Below are 21,848 nucleotides of genomic sequence, written 5' to 3'. Positions count from 1 at the left end.
GCCATGTTCTGGAGCCACTTCAAGCACGTTCAACTAATTGATGGCGGACCAAACGCAGTCACGGCCACCGGGGCGGCTATTTCTTCACTTGGCCACTTCTCAGCCACGTTGTCATGGTCCGGCGGATCACTTCATCCCGTGACCACAACCATCCATGTCCTCCGGGACCTTCAACAGCCGGTGCTCTCAAAGGCGACACAAAAACAATTCGGCATGCTACCGGCTCAATACCCGCATTCCTGTGTGCTAGCTGCGGTTATGCCTCCGCTTTTGCCAGCTTCAACCCCAATGGATGACGTCATGGCTACATTGCGCGTTCTTATGGCGGAGTGCCCTTTGATTTTCGATGGAGTGTGCCGGCCCATGCGTGGTCCTCCATGCCACTTTCAACTAAAGGAGGGCGCAATCCCTTCTGCCATCCGTGGATCCCGTCCCATTGCAGTGCCTCTTATGCCAAGGGTCAAACAGGAGCTGGACTCGCTGGAAGACCAAGGTATCATCAGCCAGGTGCCTGAGCCGACGTTGTGGGTCCACCCAATCGTTATTGTCCCAAAGGACGACGGCGGAATCCGCATATGCGGCGACTTTACGTCGCTCAACCGCTGCATCATCCGGCCCACCTTTGATTCCCCGACTCCGTTCCAGGCGGTCCGGACCATCCCAACGGGAATGAAATTCTTCACAGTTATTGACGCCCTCAAGGGCTATCACCAGGTGGAGCTGGATGAGGAGTCCAGTGCCATGACGACGTTCTCCACTCCGTTTGGCCGCTTCAAGTACAACCGTCTCCCGTTTGGCGTCTCGTTAGCCGGCGACGACTACGGCAGACGTCTCGCAAATATTTTCGACGATTTGCCGAACTGTCGCCGTGTAGTCGAGGATATCCTGGTTTTCTCTCCCACTTGGGAAGAACATGTGGACCTCGTCCGTCGCCTTTTCCGCCTCGCCGCTGATCACCAGATCGCCATTAACGTTCGCAAGGTTGTTTTTGCTCAACCGTCAGTGTTGTTCGGTGGCTACGTGGTAGGCGAAAGTGGCTTCCGACCCAGCCCGGATTTACTGAGGGCCATCCGTGAATTCCCGGCTCCCACTTGTGTTTCAGAGATGCGGGCCTTCCACGGGCTCTGCCAGCAGGTTGGGAATTTTTCGGACGACTTGGCTCCCGTTCTTCGCCCTCTGGCGCCTCTACTTCGAAAGGAGTTTGTATGGGAGTGGACGATGCAACACGAGAAGGACTTCAAAGCAGCCCGTGAGTCCCTATCTTCATCTTCCGAATTATCGTTTTATGACTCGGCTGCCCCAACCTCACTTCACGTCGATGCATCCCGCCTCCGGGGCCTCGGTTTCATCCTCCGACAACAAAAAGCCGATGGCAGCTGGAATGTCGTGCAGGCGGGATCACGTTTCCTATCTGATGCAGAGTCCCGGTACGCGATGATTGAGCTGGAGTGCCTGGCCGCGGCTTGGGCAATGCGCAAATGCCGCCAGTTTCTCGAAGGCCTGCCCTCCTTCCAGCTCGTTACAGATCATCGCCCTTTGATTCCGATCCTCAACGATTACCACCTGGACAAGCTGGATAATCCCAGAATTTTGCGCCTTCGCCTTTCCATGCAGCGCTACTCTTTTGTCGCTGTTTGGGTGCCTGGGAAGAACAACGTGATGGCGGATGCCCTGTCGCGCTCCCCGGTTGATCGTCCCTCCGAATCCGACGAGATCGCGGAGGGCCCGCAGTCGTTTTCAGCCCGCATCAGTTTACTAGATACGATGGAGGGATCCGACGACGCCAATCCTGACATTTTGCTGACCTCCGTAGCAGCGGCTACATCTGCCGATCCGATTATGCTGTCCCTCCGCCAAATGATCCTTGACGGATTCCCGAACGAGAAGTGTAATCTTCCCCTGGAGCTCCGTCCATTCTGGCAGGTGCGGAGCCAGCTGTCCGTCGACGACGCGGAGGGTCTCATCCTTGTAGGCCCCCGAGTAGTCCTTCCGACTTCCTTGCGTCAGGAGATTATCAGGCGCTTACTTCAAATGCACCAAGGAGCCACTAAACTCCGTCAGCGCGCCCGTCTCTCGATCTACTGGCCCTCAATGGACAATGATATCGTCGTGGCCGCAAAGTCCTGTCCATCTTGCACAGAGCGTCTTCCATCACATCCGGCGGAGCCTCTCCTTCCCCATGCTCCGGCTTCCCGCCCATTCGAGTTTGTATTCGTCGATCTCGGCGCATACCGCGGTCGTGATTTTTTAATTGTGGCAGATCAGTTCAGCGGTTGGCCTCAAGTCTTCCCGTTCCCAGACACCAACACGTCAACGCGACGGGTCATCGACGCCCTCCGTTCATTTTTCACGTGTGGAGCTGGCGCCCCGGTGAAACTGTGGTCGGATGGAGGCCCGCAGTTCAAGTCCGACGAATTTCTCGCCTTCCTTCGCGACTGGGATATTAGTAACGGCCGTTCATCGCCCCACCATCCCCAGTCCAATGGCTACGCGGAATCAGCCGTCAAATCGATGAAGAAGCTCATCGCAGGCTCTTGGTCATCAGGGTCGTTCGACCCAGACACGTTTGGCAAGGCTTTGCTTCTCTTCCGCAACGCGCCTATGTCGGGCGGAGCATCACCTTCGCAAATTGTTTTCAGCCGCCCAACGCGCGATCTCCTTCCCGCACACAGGCGTTCATTTGCTCCGGAATGGCAGCAAGCCGCTGAGTTATTGGAAAAGCGTGCTCAACGTGCAAAGGAACTTCAAATCCAGCACTTCAACCGTTCCGCGCACCCCCTCCCACCCCTGGTGATTGGCGACAGCGTTCTCATCCAAGACCACAAGTCAAAACGTTGGTCCACTCCTGGAGTCATCGTTGAGGTGGGGCCATTCCGGGATTACCTCGTCAAAACGCCAGCTGGTCGGCTGTTCCGCCGCAATAGGCGTTTTCTTCGTGTCATCTCCCCCCAAATTCCGCGGCCACAGCCACCAGCGAGCACTTCAACTACGACTTCCCCCGTCCAGCTGCCTGGTCCGGCCCCTCCGACAGCGCCTTCATCCACTCTCCGTCGTTCGCGTCGCCTGGCCGCCAAGATCGCTTCGTGAATTAATATTTTGTCTGTTTGTTTGTCTGTCTCTCTCGTCCGTGCTCATTTGAGTCCATCCCCTCTTACTTCAGCTTGGACACCCGCTCTTTTCCTAATTCAGCAATTACCCCTTATCTTTTTGCTTCCTGTGTTTTGTCCCTGGGAGTGTTTTCTTGCCGTGGGTGTTCCACATTATAATTCAGAATTTTTTTTCTCCATTCATGTACGGGGAAAAAGACATGCTGTGACTCGGCAACGTCGCCCCCCTCCCCTCCCTCTGATCACAGCGTCAGTTGGTCTCGTCTCGTTGGTAGAGTGAATACACGCCCGTATCGCTCTCGAATTCAGCCTCTTTCAGACTTCATTCTAGAAACATTTTACAATATATAAATGAGCAAAGAAAAATAATATGGAAAAGTTACTTACCATCTTGAGAGAAGCCATTGTTGAATGTTGGTTGTTTTTGCTGGAAACGTCGAGTGGATACTGAAATGTGGAGGCAAACGCTTGGCTTTTATACCTGGAAGGTCGTCCAAACCCTGCCAACATGTGTGCGATGCGTGTTTTTTTAAGATTAAGAATTTTTAAGATTATATTATTTTGCACATGTTTGCTGAATACAAATAATTTTAGTCAATAATGAATACAAAATACAGTCTGGACGACTTGAAATTATTCAACGCTGTGTCCGTTACTTGGCCCAAAGTATCGTCAAAATTTGCCTGGTCCACTTTGTGCTAAAATTCTCCACCTATATAGTAAAATAGCTTTCCAAAAAGAGAGCCTATCGTCTACTGAATGTTTTACTTGAAAATAGGCTGTTGCCCTCAATTGAGAAGGTGTAGTCAAACACACACGTTGCTCATTATTAGCCAAATGTTGTTTGGCGGAAGTGTAGAAAACACGGAAGAAATGTATGCGGGTTTAATTTATTTCTTTCCTTGATTATCGTCATTCGCAATTACATCAAATAATATATATTCAAGGTAATAAATAAAAAGGGAAAACCGAGAAATTTTTATTTGTTCCGATTCTCTTTTTTTTCGTACCGGACCTCCTCGGTAACGACGCCATTTTGGAATAAAAGAAAAAAAGGTAACCTTACCTCTATTTATAACGGGGAAAGAAAGGAAGGGTTATGTAAATATTTGTATCGCATCAGGTGTGCGACGGGAAGGAACGGTTTGGAATGTCGGAGAGGTAGAGAGAGAATCGCATCGTGTTATTATGAAAAAACACCTTCGTCTGAAAGTCTTTTGTTGTATTTTTACCTTTTAGAAAAGATAATCTACCTTTGATTGAAAAATGTTTTCCGACTTCGTCACTATTTTCTGTATTACCGTTTTAGCGTCTTATTTAATTAGAATAAAAATTAATTTTAATATCAAGTGTCTAGCCAGTAGCCACGGTCTAGCGCTAGCTCAGCATGCACGAGGAGAATGAACCTGGTATGTAAAGATTTAGAATATTACAAAATTTCTTTATTAAGCGGTGTAGTCGTCAAGGCCGGTAGGAATGAATGAATTTGGAAGACTCTTTCACTACTTTCAGGCAGCGTCTCGGATCTGTATCTGTCGGAACCAATGGCGAAAATTTCGTCCTTACAGAGACACTCGCGTCACCTGGTGGCTGGTGGACATGATTTTAGCCACCTACCGACAGCCAAAAGATTCCTCCACGATTACCACGTACGGAACGGATGGAATGGATGGATTGCTTTCCGAACTAAACTATTCCGGTTCCGAAGCTTAACATCACGACTCACGAGAAATGAATAATCAGATACACATCACATACAAATAAATCTGATGAGATTGGGGGTATGGGGGGTCAAAACAAAAGATATTAACTTACAATTTTCTGAAGAAAAGAATTATTTTCTTGTCTGTGGCTGTAAGGCAGCAGCAGCGGTTATCTGTGTTTGAGTTAGGGTTCCAATTTGGCATCAAACAGTCATGTCGGCATGTCGCATCTAAAGGAAATAGTTCAATAAATATTACAACATTAATGCAATAAACTAAAGTTATTTGCTACCTACTACTTGAGTAAAAGATTCAGAAAAATACAACACATGTTGGTATGTGCCCTTGCCCTGCATCTTTTCATGTGAATTCTTCAAGTTGCTGCAATAAACCTGATGAAGATTTACCCATGACCTCGATTATGCTCCCATAGCTGTCTCTATGTTAACATATCTAAACATGTTTGGAAAAAACAACTAGTGTCAATGGACTCAATGCTGGGGTTAGTGACCTACCAACATCAATAGAAACTCCAGATAATTACGATGAATATTATAACTAAGAATGTCTGGTATGCTGGAATTAGAAAAAAAGAAAATCATGCACAATTCAGTTTAAAGTTTAAACCACAACTTAAGAACACAAACCTCTGGCCTTCGACAGGGTCTTTTAATTCAGAAACCAATACACATTTTCAGGCGATTTAATTCGTTTTTATTTAATCAGAAATCAACAAAAATCACCGATTAAATCCAACAAATGAAATATACCATTTTTTAAAATTTTTGAGCCTATTTAATGGAAACCGCGGGTATCGTCTCCGTCTGTCACCTGTAGTATACACCAGATGATCAGATCTGCATGCAGAACGGTATCCGGCCACAACTGATTGAAATCTTCATCGTCACATCAACACAAATTTTAAAAAAAAAAGAAATCGCTATTAAAATGAGTACAACACCAACAAGTTGTGTACGTTCGACAAGTTGTGCATGCAATCAATAATTACCAGTGAGCTCTATATAGGCTAACGTCTTCGCCACTTAAGGCTTACGAGTTGTTGGCTTGCGCGAAGGAGCGACGGGTCCACGTCGACGAGTCGGCTTGGGTGCGCTAGTCGGCTTTGGCTTAGCGGACGGCTTGGGCCCATGAGTAGGGTTTGGCTTACGCGTTGGCTTAGGGGCACGAGTATTGGCGCGAAGTTCCGGTTCATCACTCAGATCTCTGGGTTTGCGCGTATGATGGTGGTGAGGCTTGTGGGTGCCAGGATGACGAGTTCCTGAATGGGAACCATGATTGGGCTTTTTGCCATGATGGTCGGCCTGTTTCACACAAAGGGGATTTGTTAGTCAAATCAAGTAACACAATAAGATAATTGTTGGTTAAAAATGGGTCGAGAAAATGTGAAAATTTGTATAACAAATTCTTACCGATACGACAGCGATGCAGACGGCAAGCAGGACAAAGATAGCAAAGACTTTCATTTTCAGCTCGATTGTGCAGAGTCGGTTGAAACTGTGGATCGATCAGCGATGAACATGCGACATTTATACCCGTTGCAATAATTGCCTTCGATAACCAATCGATTTATTTGTCCCTGAGTGAGGGAAAAATATGGTTCTAGGTAATGATTGCAACTGTGTTAATACTGGCTTTTTTTACATACCGGATCTGGTTCAATCGGGTTTCGTCAGGACAGATGTCAAACAATTCGAGTTGAATTGGTCCAAGGCAGCAGCTATTGACTAAATAGCAGACTAAGCAGCTATTGACTAACTAGCAGAATGACTAGACTACACCTGGCATATAGCTGCGCTGCAGCAGTGCTCAGTAACACGTATTGGAGTGCAAACGTGTAACACTCCAATACGTGATGCATTCCTCCTACCTATTACTGCAATATTATTGAAAAAGGGTGAAATGTCGACTTGTCCGGTCGATACTGAATACAGCAATTAAAATACTGCCATTATAAAACTGTCACATCTTGTTAACAGTACCCGAGTAACGAAGGCTGCAATTTAAGTAGATTTCATCGTCGAGCATCATCAGCGGCTGTAGAAAATATTCTTCTGTTTAAAGAGCCCCCATACATATTAGGAACATATGCGGAGAAGAATGGTGTGGTTCAAAAATCCATCAGGAAACTAGCCGGTTCGCAACGCTGTACAGAGCAGCCGCCTAACATGCAGCAAAGCCAACTGTTGAAAGGTAAAACAAATATTCGGTACCTCGCCTATGTGTGGACCTAAATCATTTCGGTAAATAATAAAATGATTAGGTTGGTTCAATACTTATTTAGAATATTAGAATACTCACCAAATAGGTTACACCTTTCAACGTTTCGTCGCCTGTGTCATACGATATGGAAACTGCATAATCGCGTTTTCATACGATATACGATTCGCCATTTTCATGAAAAATTCGATTACATAGCCAACTACAGTGGAGATGAGTCACCTTCCAAATGTTTCACGTTATTTACGCTTGGGTACTTAGTCACCTGTTACCTCGTCCCCAAAATCCGAACAACGGCGCAACTGGCTGCAAGTGCGAGTTAGGTTACCGAGGCTTTTTTTGTTTTTTTTAAATATTCTGGATAGTCACCGCGTCTGGCAGATATCTGTTTGCGATATTATAAGCAACTTGAAACGAAAAAGAAAATTCTATGAAATAGAACGGAGACTAGACCCGGCACTCGGAATATAACACGTCATCGCATCCGTTTCACATTTACACTTTATTTTCGTGGCACTCACCTGATACAATCACCAGGGTTTTTTTTTTTTCAACTTACGTCAATGCACTTTTGCAGTTGCAAGAACAACTGGATTCGCCATAAAGGCGACTAAAGAAAATCGGCGGCTATTAAATAACGCCCCGGTCGATGTTGATGATCCACTTCCAAAGCAGCTCCTGTCCCTGGACAACGCTAAAAGATGAGGTTCCACCAATGTTCGTGTTGCTTGCCGTCTGCTTCGCCGTTGTTGTGGTAAGAAAATAAATTTTGATAAGGTAAATTACATGAATAGTCAAATATAAAAATTGTTTAATAACATAATATTGTGCATTACCTAATTTACAAACGTAACTTTACTTTGACGGAAATACAGGAGGCGGAGACCAAGCACGAACCGACGAAAAAACCGTTACTGGCCAAATCTACAGAGAAACCAAAGCCCAAACCTACAGAGAAACCAAAGCCTAAACCTACAGAAAAACCCAAACCCAAGCCGACAGAGAAGCCAAAGCCCAAACCTACCGAGAAACCGAAACCCCCTAACCCAACGGAGAAACCTAAACCCAAGCCTACAGAGAAACCCAAACCTAAGCCGACTGAGAAGCCAAAGCCCAAACCTACTGAGAAACCAAAACCCCCTAAGCCAACCGAGAAACCTAAACCCAAGACAACAACTACTACAACTACGACAACTGAGATCCCGATAACTGATGCTCCTATAACTGATGCTCCAATCACTGATGCTCCGATCACTGATGCTCCGATCACTGATGCAACCATGGGTGGGCGCTGATCCACTGAGATGCGGTGTCATGGTCCGGTGTCATCCGAAAGTTGTCTTTTTAGGGATTATGGTGTCCCCATAATAAGTTACATCTTTTTCCGAGCTTTTTCTTCTGTACTAATCATTTGACCTGATATAAAACAAAAACAAACAAAAAATTACTATTAACACAATACACATATTAGCAGCATTATCACGCGCACTTTTGCTTTTGAACATCAATTAAATTTTGTTGAAAATAAAATCAGTTTCCGATAGTTGAACGTCAGCTAGAAAACTATGGGTCAAAACATAATAATAATAAACATTTTACTGGACCAACTTTACCGCACGGCTATTCAAATAGTGCGGTTGAAGCGTACAGGTATGAGGAAGTGAGCAAATAGTTTGATGATGGGATCATTATAAAAATACGAAAAAGTAATAAGGTATTAAATTTGGAGATTGAGATTATTTGCAACATGAAACGATATGTACGTTACTTAAAATGGAACACGCGTATCTGTTGCATTTTTCGTAACCGACAGCTGCGTCCTATGTAGCCTATAGTTGGCTTTGAGAATTTGAATCTGTTTGTGACAAACTTCATTTCTACAAACAGGCAACGCGCTTAGTGACAAACAAAACTCGATTAAACCAGATTTAGTACAGCAGAACACGAAACAAATCGATTGTTTACGTTTGATTGTGAGACACTACAATTATTTAACTTTTCAACCATTTCGCTATCGCTAGTCAAGAACTTTTGGTGAGCAAGAACTCCGCCAGAATCTGACAACCAAGAAGCCTACGGAGAAGCCTGGAAATAAAGGAACTGAAAAGCCCGGAACCAAGGCAACAGAAGGAACGAAGAAGCCTGGAACCAAGGGAACTGAAAAGCCAGGCACCAAGGGAACGGAGAAACCAGGAACTGAAAAGCCCAAAACAACTAAAGCACCTCAAAGTGGATAGGTGATGAAGATTGAACAGGCCAAGTTGCGTCAATGGTCTGAATAACCCAAATCTCCTCTTGAATTTGGTTAATAAAAAAATACCTTTTGGTTACTACGCTTTACCGAGTTAAATTTTTACCTTACATTAGCATCATGGAAAATGGTTAAAAAATACATATATATCTCACTACTCTCACATCTTGAATTCTGAAATTAAATGAAAATGAATATGTGAATGAAAATGCCCTTACTTTCGTCGATATGCTTCTTACAAAAATATTCTAAAATGGAAATGGAAATAATAGTGATACAAAATAGAAAATACAGATAAGTTTAAATAAAGAGCGCACAATTACGGTTAAATCAAATTTAACGGACTTGCTTTTATCGATAAAATAAATATGACGAAATATAATATAATATAAATCCGAAACCATACGACATAAAGTGTAAAACATACGGGAATTATTAAGCGGTAGGACTGTAATAGTTTGAGGAAAAGAGGGACGAGCAAAACACAACAGATGCTATTTAAAAAAAAAAAAAAAAAAAAAAATACGTGGACACTGGACAGCTTTTTACGAGCAGCTGTACACCAGTTGCCCAGTTGGAGCCTGTGCATGGGGTTTCGTTGCCCCAAGTTGCAAGAGCTGAGCTGGCAATTTTTACTGACGAAACTCGATTGAACAGGATTTTATGTATCCTATTTAATCGTTCTAACACGACTCAAATATCGATTTAATACATCGCAGCGATTGTTTACAGAGTATAAAAACAAGGCCCTACAGGGTTAAAACTACAGAGCCGCACTTTCCGAATAACTAGAAAAATGAAGCTGTTCGCTTCCTTCGTCCTGATTGCCGTGTGCATCTCAGTCACTCAGGTAATAACTGTAAAACTAAAGGGAACAAAATGGTCACTTACACACCAAAACTTAATTTTTTATTTATTTATTTATAATCGATACTATGTAAAAAAAATGTTCTCTTTTTCTAATCAATTTAATTTTACTCCTACAAGTCGAGAGTGCTCAATGAACATGATGTCCGCCAGAATGCGATTCGTGCTGTTAAGCCAACTGAAAAACCTGAACCCACTCGAGGATCTAAGCCAACTGGAAAACCTGAGCCCACTCGAAGAACTAAGCCAACTGAAAAACCTGAGCCCACTCGAAGAACTAAGCCAACTGAAAAACCTGAACCCACTCGAGGATCTAAGCCAACAAAAGCACAAAAGTAGACCCAAGTAGTAACGCATATGATGACCAAGAACCCTGATTCAGAGGTGCAGTATAACCTAAAATTTTTTTAATAAGAAAAAAGATGTTCTTATAATACATTGCATCTTTTTTCCTTTTTGAGCTTTCCCTACTATATATACTAATATTGGTCCAACATAATTATTTGAAAAATTATCATACATTTAATACACGGATTCTGAGCATTGCACATTTTGCAGTCGAAAACTTGAATCGTTTACCATTAGTCGAAAATAAAATGTAAGATAAAAACTTAGTACTCACATTAAGTATCTTAGAATTAGATGAAGGGCTCCAACTCCAATTTGGCTCCACTCTTGACAGTTCCGGTGAACACAAGATGAGTCCAGTGAGGTGAGTCCATTGGCTAACTTACTAATTTATTTCCTGAAATGGATTAAATGTGTTTTAGAGACATGTCCGTATCAATTGGAATGATAAAAGAAATTAAGAGTTTACTTGTCGATATTCCACAATGATTTGACGAGCATCGTACTCGGGACATGTAGAACTAGCAACATTAAGCTTATTGGCATCTTCACGAACTTTGATCACCACTTTACATCTGGAAGAAAATAAAGCATATTAATTTATCTGCTCATACAAAGGACATTAAACAGATATGCCTTATCGATGACAAACCAGTTGCTACTTCGGTCCTGAAGTAAAACCGAGAGCAAGAATACCGTTCGAGCACTATCCGGTGAGGCAACTCCAGTTGCATTCAAAACCACACGGATGCGTGATGCGTGCATTGGTTACATCGACTGGCTTTCTTCATTTCTCTATTGAAAAATTCTTATTATTTATTGGGATTGTCCGACTTAGTCAACTTGACTCAGCTAGTCCATTGTACTATCACGAATTCTAAGATACCTGAATGGCGGCTAAACTTAGCATTAAGGACAAAAAGGGTATAGTATTCCGTTTAGCCCTCGAACTTAATGAAGTAATTTCTCAAGTGGACATTTCAATTCGATGAATAATTTGAAACTTCCACCCGCCGGGAAAGAATATGTCGCATCGCAGTTCGGGCAATCGAGACGAGCTGGTTTCGAGGCTAATAGTTTCATGAATCTAAGTCTGATCACAAGATCAAATATTTTTATACTGGAAACATGGCAAAATGAAATTCTATTACATACATACCTTAATTGTCTTCCAATTCCGTATGTACTGTAAAAGTAATTGACCCGATAATTGTCACCTACCGAGAATGGCCAAATCTACCGGGAAGAGTTCCATTCACTGGATTCTTCCTGGCTGTTAAGAATTTTAAAAATAAGTAATAAACAAAAATCTTTAAAATAAGGTAAGCAAAAAGCAGGTTGGTGGAGGAAAATTCAAAGAGGTCACAAAGAAATTTCCTTTATTCTACTAGGTACCGTACTTTGACTAGTTCTGAAAATGGTTATGCATACGAAGAATGAAAATATTCAATCGTTTCACAGAAAACTTACAACCATATAACTCTATAATCTTTACCCATAACTGTTTAATAGCAACATATTTTACCATCCAACTACATCAAACCGAAACACAAAATTCCTTGGGAACTGATCAATTTAAACAACTTTAGTGAGCGCTGCGACTTTGACACTTTCATTCACGAATGCCTTATTAATAACGAAGACCTTGTTAAAATGTTATGTGCAAACATTCAACTAAAAAAAAATGCAAAAAAACTTAAGAGAAACTCATGTCAGAGCTATAGATTCCATTTCGTGTAGACATTTAATCTTACTATTTTTAAAAACAACCCGAATCTTAAAATAAAACATTACATTCTTACGATGTAATAAACAACAATAATTTTATTACTTTACATACCAATGAGTTCTTTTGAGCTGTCTTCGTCTTGAATTCTTGATTCTTAAATGATATTTGGGTTGGGCAACATTGCGACATTATTTTATTAACATTGTGCCTAATCTTATTTATTTATTTTTATGTTTTTCTTCTCTTCTTTTACACATATGTATATTATATATATATAAAGCATGCCTTAAATCTTGTATAAACTCTGTGTAATTGTGTGATCTTCTATAATTCGATGACGTTTGACGATGAGGGCGCTTCTATAAGGATATGGTAGCGAAGTTTTTTCGACCGCAAGTAGCTGAAGGTGTTGTCAAACTCGAAGACATCTAAATAAACACGGACGTGATTTATAAGATAGGTTATAGGCTAGACGCGGAAGCACAAATCGGTTACTTACATTTGCCGGGTTGTTCACAAACGATTTCACCTTCCTCCATTATCAAGTGGCTGTCAACATGTGAGAGCGCAACCAAATCGTTAGTGATTTTGGCATGTTTAATGGAGAGTCCGAATTTGATGTCGCCTCCCTCCGTCATAAATTCCCATCTGTTTGAAATGTCGTAAATAATTCACTCATACAGAAAAAGAAAAATTTAACAGTACTACTTTAAGTTAGAACGAACGACGTCGACGTCATATTTCAATTTTTTCCTTCCCCCAGCGCCGATGCTCATAGTTTCCATGTAGTCCTTAGCAACCGGTGGGTTATTGCTCAGGTAGTACGAAGAAGGAATTTTACCTCCCATGTTTAACTAATATCGCACCGAATCATTAAACATTTCAATTGCTGCGACATGCGGATAAAACGTAGTTTAATAGACAATGACGGTTACCTTGCTGGGGCATTTGGGATCGCCATCGGGATCGGTCATGGTACCGCCATAAAAGGCGGGAAGTTGATCGGCTTCAATTTCTTCCAGCAAAGCGGAAGTCCATTCCTTCTTGTCGGAGCCGAAAACTTTGATTTTGGGGCCGTCACATTCGTGTAAGAAAGGTTTGATCAACCTCATGATTAACGGGAAAAAGGAAGGAGCTTTGTCCACCAACCAGGACGATTATTAGCAACAGCGCATGCAAGTAAATGTAAACAGTATGAATTCAGTTCATTTGTCAACGTAGAATTTGATTTTTTTTTAAAGAACCGTTTATGATGAATAATCGTCGAGAGCTGTCAGGATAGTGAAGGAATAGGAACCTAGTAACATTTAAGGCCATATCCAAGTCTAATTCAAGAAAAATAAAAACTGTGATGCGATCAATATTTAGCATTTTAATTCTTTTTTTTTGTGTACTTGATTTGTTGGCAATTTCCCTCATTGAGAACCCTTCGTAGTCGAAGATGTATGATGTTTGAGTTACTAGTTTCCCTGTTTTCTCTGTCTCCACTTTAGTTGCTTTGACGTAGGATTCCAACATCCAAATGCAATAATTGTAAAATTCTTTTTTTGTGGAACTCAATGAAAATCCTATTCATCAATAACTTTTTATCATATAGATGTCATTGAATTTTGCAAATTTTGTGCAGTTACCTTTTGAGTCTGTTCTCCCACAACATTGAACAAAGACTGCGTCCCCAAAATGGGCGTGTTCGATACGAAACAAAAAAGGTGAATAGTAAAATTTTGTAATTTCTAATGAATCCATTAGGGGTGTTACCAGGGCAGCCAAATTTGTCGATCCCAATTTGTCCAATGGCGAAATATTTCATAAAGACTTGGCTAGGTGTATATCTCTCAAATATGGTATCCACTTCATTTACTCGCCTCCATTCCAATGACTTTTTCGGCAGGAATAGAATTTATAGCTAATGATGCTGTTTAATATCTACAGAAAGCAAAAGTTTTACCTGCCGGAGCATTTTCTCAGCGCGAGCCACATCGAATCCATTCACTGTTTGATTATCATTTGAAAAAAAGAAAAAAATTGTTTAATAGAGGAGTAAAATATTTCAAGCTAAAAATGCTTAAACCTAGCAGCCATTTCCGAAGGTACTCATCGTGAGAGCTAGGCAATTTGCAGTCCTTGATGGCGATCCTTAACTGTAGTCGCAAAGGTTTTATATTAGCTATATCGTATTAACTCGCTTATAACAAATGATTATAAATAATTTATAGCTTATTTAATTTATAACTTATTATAACACATTTATTCCGCTTATAACAAAGGAAATTGAATAAAAAGGGAAGATTGACTCCGCACGCTCCAAACCCATCTTGTTCGAAAATTTCCGCTCACCTGTTTAATCGAGATTTCAGCCTTTTTTGTCGGGTCACACTTTGGGTCTGCATCATCAAATCAATCAAAATAGTAATCAAAATAGTTGTCTCAACTTTTCCAATTTTTCCAATGGTAAAATCGCATACCGACAAAGGGCTTCTTTTCAGTTTGCACCAAATTGCCATTGCAGTCTTGTTGATTGGTACTCATTCTTTTATCTGAAAACTTATTTTGGCCAAATGAAGCTAAAATAGAAATCTTGTTTGTGTTTGTTGTTTTCTTTTATCGAGTTACCTGATGCTGATGCAGCGTGGCAACTGGCCGAAATTGTGAGTGGGTGTCCATGACCGACAAAGCGATGCGAGAAAAAGTGGAAATTCCAGAATAAGCCAATAAAGAAACGGAGCTTTTATAGGCAGACGCAAAAACAATTTGCGATTTAAACCTTTTTTAATATGTCAGGGATTCAAAGTTGCACAATTTTTAAAAATATTGAATTCAAATTAAGCGGACTAGAAATCATGCAAAGGCCTACTTGGACAAGACGTTTGATGGGTGGATCGTACGCAGACAACTAAACAAAACGAACGTTGTATAGAAAGGGAACGAATGAGCGACACGTTTAATCCTCGCCAAACCCGGGACTCACTACCCCAATTGGTTGCTGGCTCCTAGTTTTATATTCTTTCTGCGCCCATTCGAAAGTTGTCACTACCTCAACTTCTTTTTTCTGTTTTATCCTTGATCCATTTAACTTTCACTGTGACTGTTTGCAAAGTACAAATGTCTGTCCACTTTTAGAAATGTATAGGGTGAGCAATCGGGACGACTAACCATGCAATTACCTCTGCATCCATTTGAGTTACATTCACAAGAATAAGTTACGTTATAAATGTCGTACATACTGAGCGCAAAAAACTTGTGATATTTTTTATAGCATAGTTTATTGATTTTCTCTTCATTAATTAAATACACCATGACTATAACAGCGTTATACTGTATTATGCTTAGCTGGGAAACTTTGTTTGAGATATCTGATGAATTTCTATTTGATGGCGGGTCGATGACGATATGGTAGCGCAGTTTCTTGGATTCTCATGTGACTGCACTCGTGTGTTGTCGAATTTGACGACATCTGTAATTGTTTATTTATTATTCAAAAACAGATTACGTAGTGTCTGTTGCAAGGGTGTTGAATGTTGATCGTAACTTACATTTCCCTGGCTGATGTAACCTTCTTCCATCCACAAATGGCTGTCAACTCGGCAATCTGAAACTATGTCGTTAACTCGTTACATTGTGATGTAAATTAAGGTATTGAAAGGTTTACATAAATTGTTAAATGATCTAACCTAACTCCAATTTCAGAAGATATTCGTCACTATAATGACGATCATAAAATGACGATAAAAAATGCAAAGCAATGTACCTGTCTGACGTGTTGAGCGAACTGAAGTTCAGCTAGACGAAAAATAAAATTGTTCTTTTATTATCTCTGGAAACTGTCGTCTATTGCAGCCATTCTGATTGTGGCACCTATGATTTTAAGTGATCGCCAAAAGACATCGTCCGTGTGTGCTTTCACAGCTAAACCGAATAGCATTGTTAAGCTAGGTTAAGCAGGTTAAGCTAGCAAGTTAAGCATAGTTAAGCCTACTGAACGGTTAAACGCAGGGGTCACTTTCACATTAAGTGGTTTGATATCGCTTCCACAATTTAGAATTTGACACTTTGTGACATATAGAAATGTGCCGATCTATATTGAATAAAAGGCTACGACCATACAGCACAATAAATAAAGTTTTGTTTTGATATAATTAAATAAATATGAATTTTATTAGTTATTTATAAAATAGGCTGTTGGTTCTAAATCTCAATCGATGCGCTGGGTAGATCGACGGCGATAAAGTAACGCAGTTTTTTCGTTCGTAAATAACTGAACGAATTGTCAAATTCCAAAACATCTGATTTGAATAATAAGTTGTGGTGAGTTCCAGCTCATCGCCCACGAACAAAAAAAGAGCAATGGGGTTGAAACTTACATTTCCCAGGCTCTTCACACGTAATTTCACCTTCTTCCATATCCAGGTGACTGTCAACTCGACTCAGAGGAACAAAGTCAAAAGCGCTCCCTTTGGAATCCTTGCTGTAGACCCGGAATTTGATGTCACCTGCCTCCGTTATAAACTCCCATCTATTTTGAAATTTATATTAACTCAGACTGAGAAAGAATGAAGAGATATATTACATTTACCTCAACACAGAATTTGGAACGTCAACTTTGAATTTCATTTTTTTTCTTCCACCAGCACCGATGCTCATAGTTTCCATGTAGTCCTTGGCAACCGGTGGGTTATTACTCAGGTAGTACGAAGAAGGAACTTCACCTCCCATATTAAACTGTTCCACCAAAAAAATGTTTCCGTTACTTGGGCATGTAATTCTACTAAAAGGTTACCTTGCTAGGACATTTGGGATCGCCATTAGGATCGGTCAAAGTACCACCGTAAAAGGCAGGAAGTTGATGAGCGTCAATTTCCTCTAATAAGGCGGAAGTCCATTGCTTAGTCTCGCAACCGAAAATTTTGATCTTGGGAATGTCCGTCTGAGGTATAAAAGGTTTGACCATGGCGAACAGATATGGGAAAATCTTCGGGGCTTCAATAAAAAGAAACAAAATGCCACAGGTCTTGATCAAACTGTTAAATTTACTTATGTTTAATCAATTACCATTAATAATGAATACTCGGCGAAGGTGATTGGGATAGTGGAACAAAAAACCTTTGATCATTTCAATGACAATCTCCATTGCTATGCGCATAAAAAGTGTTATTGTCAAGATAATCAAATAACAACGAATACTGAATTTTACCTGGTTTGCAAGTGTACTGCCTCAATGCCAGACCTTCATAATCCATTATGAATGTCATTTTCTCGATGTTTTCTCCATTTCGTTTTCCTGCTTCTTTGATTGAAAGGCAAAAGTTTTCAAACTGCCATGGAATGAATTGGAAATATTCCTTTTTGACAAGGGACAAGTGGAGCCCTATCGGTTATAAAACAATTACCAAACCAATTATGTCTAGCATTTTATCCGTGCAAATTACCTCTGAAGTCTATCCTGCCCATACAACACACGAAGACTGCGTTGAAAAATTTAAAAAAAGGAAATTACACTGATGAGTATGTTTTAATTAATTAATACACAAGGTTAAATGAATTGCAGTGCGCTAATAATGTATTGGGTTACCAGGGCTGCCGAATTTGTCCAGCCCAGCTTGTCCCATCGAAAAGTATTTCTTGATAATTTCATTGGGCGTGTACGACTGTAAGATTCCATCCACTCCATTTACTCGACGCCATTCCAAGGACTTGGAAAATTTCAGAATACGGCCAACATTAAATATGCGCAGCTGAGAAATACCTTGAAAAACTAAAAACCTGTCTCAGCATTTTCTCCGCACGAGCTACATTAAAATCCTGCACTGTTTCAGCCACATGCAAATACAAAAAATTGTTAATTAATGCGTTAAAAAATACCAACAAATTTCACAACCTATCAGCCAGTTGAGAAGGTACTCGTCGCTAGAATCATGTAATGTGCAGTCCTTTATCGCAATTTTCAACTAAAATAAAGAAAATAAATTTCAGAGCAACTGGAACGTAACACAAGTGGATTCCATCGTTATGCAAATCAGGACGAAAATTATTAATTGGCGGTTACGTCGACTCACTTGCAGAACCGCTGTGTTGGCCTTGGTAACGCAACCTGTTTTGAATTTGGTCCCTCCATCATCTGCAAACTACATTTCATGTGTATGTAGTTCAGTGAAACGTTTTAATAACTGGTTCCATATAGACAGTTAACTATAAACTTACCTGGTCAAACACGATTGGCTGGACTTGTCGAACTTGCGTGAGGCTCATGTCTGACCTACACAAGCCAACCGGGGAAAATTAACTTCTTGGTTGGTTGAATAAAATGAAATTTAACTAAATAAAGCCTAGAATTATTCGAAAAATGAGATAACTTACAGTGAAGCTCGTTTATAGTGGGAGTTGTGCAGAAGATGCGTTCTCAAGTTATCTGAACCGTTTTAATTCAACCAGATTTAAGTGTCCTAACGAGACAAGCACCGTGATAATACGATCTCCGCTGCAAGGCTTGCAGAAGGCGAATGACTCGAGTTTGTTTTGAAACGGCGGTCTTCTGCAGCCGTTCTCAATTGTCCTTGACCGATTATTTCCTGGCTATTGAGTGCAGATATTTCGTAAAATCCTTTCTCTTCACTCCATCCCCACCACATGCTTACGCAAAGTTAAAAGGAAAAACAGCAAAATTTCTAAATAACGTTTCAAAATAAATGACTAAGCGTAAAAAAAAGATGCTGGCATATGGCGAAATCAAAATCTAACAATCGTAATCTCCTCTGACATTTTCTTCAAACATAAATAATCCCTTTCACGAGAGATACAATAAATAAGATAACGACCAGCTTTAATATGGTCACCATGTTAACGTATGCAAACACTGATTCAGCATTTTTGGAGCTGTACTATGCGAACGGAGCTGACTGCTGTTGCGGCTGTGACACGAAACACAATGCTGCGGCTGAGACACAGCTGCTACTAGGCAGAGTGTTCGAAAAAGGAGTGTGGGTAAAGAATTACCATATTTTGAAAAAAAGAAAAAAAAAGTGTGAGTAATGAAATTACCATATTTTGAACAACCGCACCAAATATCTAACCAGACCCCCAAACATTTTTGAAACTTTTTTTCTCGTCGTTTTGATTTAAATTTAGAGTAACGGTAACCAAAGCACGTGCATTGACCTTCCATACCTGAGAGGTATTGGTTAGAAACTTTGTTTTCAGAAAAAAGCACCCACCCTATTAGATTATGCAAATAAAACTAAAAAAAAACCTGACTGAATAAACATTTATTTCTGATGTATTTGATGTATTTAACAACAAATAATGTTTATAAGCTAAATTGTAAATAAGATATCGTTTTTCATGTGTCATAAAAATTTTGATAAGAAAAAAAAATCATATTTTAGCTACGTTATTTTATCAAGGAGTTCAACTGAACGAATATCCTCGTACGTTTATTTTCATGTCCTCATCCGAGAGCTGTTGGACTTCCGGGTACTGGAGGATCGACAGCGACGTAGTAACGGACTTTTTTGGGTCGTAAAATGCTGAAAGTGTTATCAAACACCACCACGTCTAAACAGGAAATGAATTAATGTATTATTTTCTAATAGATGAAATATACATGTTGTCAACTTTGAAATATTTACATTTCCCTGGTTTCTCGCTAACGAATTCGCCTTCTTCCGTGACCAGGTGACTTTCAATTCTGCTCAAAGGTACCAAGTCCACAATACCTTCCTCGTCACTTTTGTAATAGACTCTGAAGCCGATGTCTCCTCCTTCTGTCATAAACTCCCATCTGTTGGCAAATGGAAAATTGCGTCATTCACTCTGATTTCCGTTATTGTCGCATGTCTGAGGAAATTGATGCGTACCTCAAAATTGAATTGGCGACATCAATTTTGTATTTCAGCTTCTTAAATCCACCTGCTCCGGCGATGATGTTGATGGTTTCCATGTAATCCTTGGGCACAGGTGCGCTGTTGCTCAGGTAATACGAATAAGGAACTTCTGAGCCCATGTTTAACTATAAATGGAAAATTTGACAAGAATGTTTAACAGCTACTTGTTTGATGAAACAAGAAGGATCACTACCTTGCTAGGACATTTTGGATCACCGTCAGGATCGACCATAGTGCCCCCGTAGTGAAGCGGTAAGTTATCGGCTTCTATTTCTTCCAGTAAAGCGGCTGCCCATTCTTCTTTGTCACTTCCAAAAATCCTCATCTTATCAAGAGTAGCTTGATGCATAAATGGTTTCAAAAAGTTGAAGATGACTGTGAAAATCTTGGGCGCTGCAAAATGTCCCCCAGTAGATCACCAGATTCATAAGAAAATGTTTAGTCATGTCCGATTAAATTATTTTAACAAATTACCGTTAATAATGAAGATTCGGCGGAGATTTTCCGGGTAATTTAACTCGTAAACTTTTGTCTGTTCAGTTCCCGTTTCCATAACTAGAGCAGACGAAAAATTCGTTTATCATCGATAATATTTAAAACAAAACCATTTCAATTGTAGCTTGTGTGTACATTACCAGGCTTGTATGTCATTTGTCTCATTGAAAGATTTTCCATGTCAGCGACGAACGTCATTTGGCAATATTTATTTTTTCCATTGCTCAAAGTCTCATCCAGCATTTCCTTGTTCACCTTTTCGGTCATGTAGGCTTGAAAGCGCATGAAATCTTTTTTCGTGACGGACTGCAAAATCCCACGCAAATCCATATTTCCCTGGGCGCAAACGTAAACTGACATCCAAATGAAAGTAATATTATAATAATTTATCACTAAATTGTTCTCTGGTTTTTCTCAATGGATTACGACGGCAAGTCTTTTGCTTGTATAGAAAATCTAAAGCAAAATAATACTGACCGGGGCAGTTGAACTTGTCGTATCCTATTTTTCCAAGAGAATAATATTTCTGGAACACTTCAGGAGGGGTCCATTTCAAGATGTCATCAACTCCGTTTGTCTGCCGCCACGCCAGTGACTAGGATCATGGTTTGATACGTTGTTAAACATCAAAGTATTTGTGACAATTTCGTGCTGCCGTTGTATATACTTACTGCACGTAGCATTTTCTCGGCTTCGTTGATGTTGTAGGATCGCGCTAATCAGATTGTAATATCACCCATCAGAACAACAAATATAAGGATTTTTTTTATATGGGTACGTGGGAATTATCCGAAAATAAACTACTGGTGTGCTTACCGATGAGCCATTTCAGAAGGTATTCATCTCTTGTATCCACCAACTTACTAGTGCAATCCTGAACCCGTTCCTTAAACTGGATTGAGAACAAAACAAATGAGAATAAATTAAAATGAAAAGAGTAATACTAGGAATGAAAGCACAATCTCTTTTTGGCGACCTTTCACACGGTTACAAAGTAAAATTACGAAAATAGCAACGCTGTAGCCTTGAGGTTATTTTTCGCGGGACACGGTAATAGTTTTCAATTGTTTCTCATTTACCTCCGTAAGCGCACGCTTTGATTCTTCATCCAGCTGATCTAGAGGCGACTCCATTTCGATCCGGTATTGAAAAAAGGAATCACGACACTACAGTCAGCCAAACGGGAATATTGTCCTCACCGCAGACGTGTTATCGAGATTATGTGTAGATGTG

General features: G+C 40.7%; 5 protein-coding genes and 1 long non-coding RNA gene across 11 annotated transcripts in view; 2 read left to right on the top strand and 4 right to left on the bottom strand.

The window, feature by feature from the left end:
* LOC124312897 overlaps positions 1–21,848 on the top strand; it is a 309,861-nt gene that overhangs the window by 256,988 nt on the left and 31,025 nt on the right. The window lies entirely within an intron of this gene.
* LOC124313542 lies at positions 5,026–6,825 on the bottom strand. 3 transcript variants are annotated; one of them, XR_006910736.1, is made up of 6 exons: positions 6,811–6,825; positions 6,473–6,704; positions 6,241–6,407; positions 5,820–6,132; positions 5,103–5,706; positions 5,026–5,040 (listed from the first exon to the last, which is right to left on the bottom strand). It is a non-coding gene; the product is annotated as an uncharacterized LOC124313542 (long non-coding RNA). The 3 variants fall into 3 exon arrangements; XR_006910734.1 differs by having other exon boundaries at positions 6,477–6,704; XR_006910735.1 differs by having other exon boundaries at positions 5,107–5,706; positions 6,477–6,704.
* On the top strand, positions 7,692–8,527 carry LOC124313418 (alpha carbonic anhydrase 8-like). Its single transcript, XM_046778337.1, has 2 exons — positions 7,692–7,802; positions 7,924–8,527. The coding sequence occupies exons 1-2, from the start codon at positions 7,698–7,700 to the stop codon at positions 8,341–8,343; spliced, it is 525 nt and encodes a 174-aa protein (XP_046634293.1). The 5' UTR covers positions 7,692–7,697; the 3' UTR covers positions 8,344–8,527.
* LOC124313104 (SEC14-like protein 2) lies at positions 12,540–15,246 on the bottom strand. 3 transcript variants are annotated; one of them, XM_046777832.1, is made up of 14 exons: positions 15,098–15,246; positions 14,857–15,007; positions 14,709–14,787; positions 14,581–14,627; positions 14,315–14,384; positions 14,192–14,235; positions 14,002–14,122; positions 13,875–13,910; positions 13,638–13,811; positions 13,488–13,568; positions 13,179–13,378; positions 12,952–13,097; positions 12,743–12,891; positions 12,540–12,671 (listed from the first exon to the last, which is right to left on the bottom strand). In XM_046777832.1, the coding sequence occupies exons 2-14, from the start codon at positions 14,905–14,907 to the stop codon at positions 12,568–12,570; spliced, it is 1,302 nt and encodes a 433-aa protein (XP_046633788.1). In that variant the 5' UTR covers positions 14,908–15,007; positions 15,098–15,246; the 3' UTR covers positions 12,540–12,567. The 3 variants fall into 3 exon arrangements, with proteins under 3 accessions (XP_046633788.1, XP_046633789.1, XP_046633790.1); XM_046777833.1 differs by having other exon boundaries at positions 14,857–14,968; positions 15,098–15,225; XM_046777834.1 differs by lacking the exon at positions 15,098–15,246 and having other exon boundaries at positions 14,709–14,780; positions 14,857–14,983.
* Positions 16,300–19,160, bottom strand: LOC124313128 (SEC14-like protein 2). Of its 2 annotated transcripts, none has more exons than XM_046777869.1 (13): positions 18,598–19,160; positions 18,442–18,526; positions 18,297–18,365; positions 18,119–18,188; positions 18,004–18,047; positions 17,813–17,933; positions 17,670–17,705; positions 17,435–17,608; positions 17,293–17,373; positions 17,021–17,220; positions 16,817–16,962; positions 16,605–16,756; positions 16,300–16,526 (listed from the first exon to the last, which is right to left on the bottom strand). In XM_046777869.1, exons 2-13 carry the CDS (start codon positions 18,487–18,489, stop codon positions 16,429–16,431), a joined length of 1,239 nt encoding a protein of 412 aa, XP_046633825.1. In that variant the 5' UTR covers positions 18,490–18,526; positions 18,598–19,160; the 3' UTR covers positions 16,300–16,428. The 2 variants fall into 2 exon arrangements, with proteins under 2 accessions (XP_046633825.1, XP_046633824.1); XM_046777868.1 differs by having other exon boundaries at positions 18,442–18,496.
* LOC124313141 (SEC14-like protein 2) lies at positions 19,501–21,832 on the bottom strand. Its single transcript, XM_046777886.1, has 10 exons — positions 21,695–21,832; positions 21,432–21,507; positions 21,287–21,330; positions 21,093–21,210; positions 20,756–20,968; positions 20,595–20,675; positions 20,314–20,513; positions 20,094–20,245; positions 19,866–20,017; positions 19,501–19,791 (listed from the first exon to the last, which is right to left on the bottom strand). Exons 1-10 carry the CDS (start codon positions 21,746–21,748, stop codon positions 19,685–19,687), a joined length of 1,197 nt encoding a protein of 398 aa, XP_046633842.1. The 5' UTR covers positions 21,749–21,832; the 3' UTR covers positions 19,501–19,684.

The sequence above is a fragment of the Daphnia pulicaria genome, chromosome 9, assembly GCF_021234035.1.
Source record: "Daphnia pulicaria isolate SC F1-1A chromosome 9, SC_F0-13Bv2, whole genome shotgun sequence".
In the NCBI taxonomy this organism is placed as follows: Eukaryota; Metazoa; Arthropoda; class Branchiopoda; order Diplostraca; family Daphniidae; genus Daphnia; species Daphnia pulicaria.
This window is presented reverse-complemented; position numbering and strand designations above follow the sequence as displayed.

Excerpts from the sequence above, each read along its gene's own strand:
- LOC124313418 (XM_046778337.1), top strand. The coding sequence starts at position 7,698 with ATGTTGATGATCCACTTCCAAAGCAGCTCCTGTCCCTGGACAACGCTA. Across the intron at positions 7,803-7,923 it reads TCTGCTTCGCCGTTGTTGTG|GAGGCGGAGACCAAGCACGA; the intron begins GTAAGAAAATAA and ends ACGGAAATACAG.
- LOC124313104 (XM_046777832.1), bottom strand. The coding sequence starts at position 14,907 with ATGGACACCCACTCACAATTTCGGCCAGTTGCCACGCTGCATCAGCAT. Across the intron at positions 14,788-14,856 it reads CCACGCTGCATCAGCATCAG|TTTTCAGATAAAAGAATGAG; the intron begins GTAACTCGATAA and ends GGCCAAAATAAG. Across the intron at positions 14,236-14,314 it reads CCTTCGGAAATGGCTGCTAG|TGAATGGATTCGATGTGGCT; the intron begins GTTTAAGCATTT and ends ATAATCAAACAG.
- LOC124313128 (XM_046777869.1), bottom strand. The coding sequence starts at position 18,489 with ATGAGCCTCACGCAAGTTCGACAAGTCCAGCCAATCGTGTTTGACCAG. Across the intron at positions 16,963-17,020 it reads ATCCCAAATGTCCTAGCAAG|TTTAATATGGGAGGTGAAGT; the intron begins GTAACCTTTTAG and ends TTGGTGGAACAG. Across the intron at positions 16,527-16,604 it reads GTGTGAAGAGCCTGGGAAAT|ATGTTTTGGAATTTGACAAT; the intron begins GTAAGTTTCAAC and ends TATTCAAATCAG.
- LOC124313141 (XM_046777886.1), bottom strand. The coding sequence starts at position 21,748 with ATGGAGTCGCCTCTAGATCAGCTGGATGAAGAATCAAAGCGTGCGCTT. Across the intron at positions 20,676-20,755 it reads ACAAATGACATACAAGCCTG|TTATGGAAACGGGAACTGAA; the intron begins GTAATGTACACA and ends CGTCTGCTCTAG. Across the intron at positions 20,514-20,594 it reads CCGAATCTTCATTATTAACG|CGCCCAAGATTTTCACAGTC; the intron begins GTAATTTGTTAA and ends GACATTTTGCAG.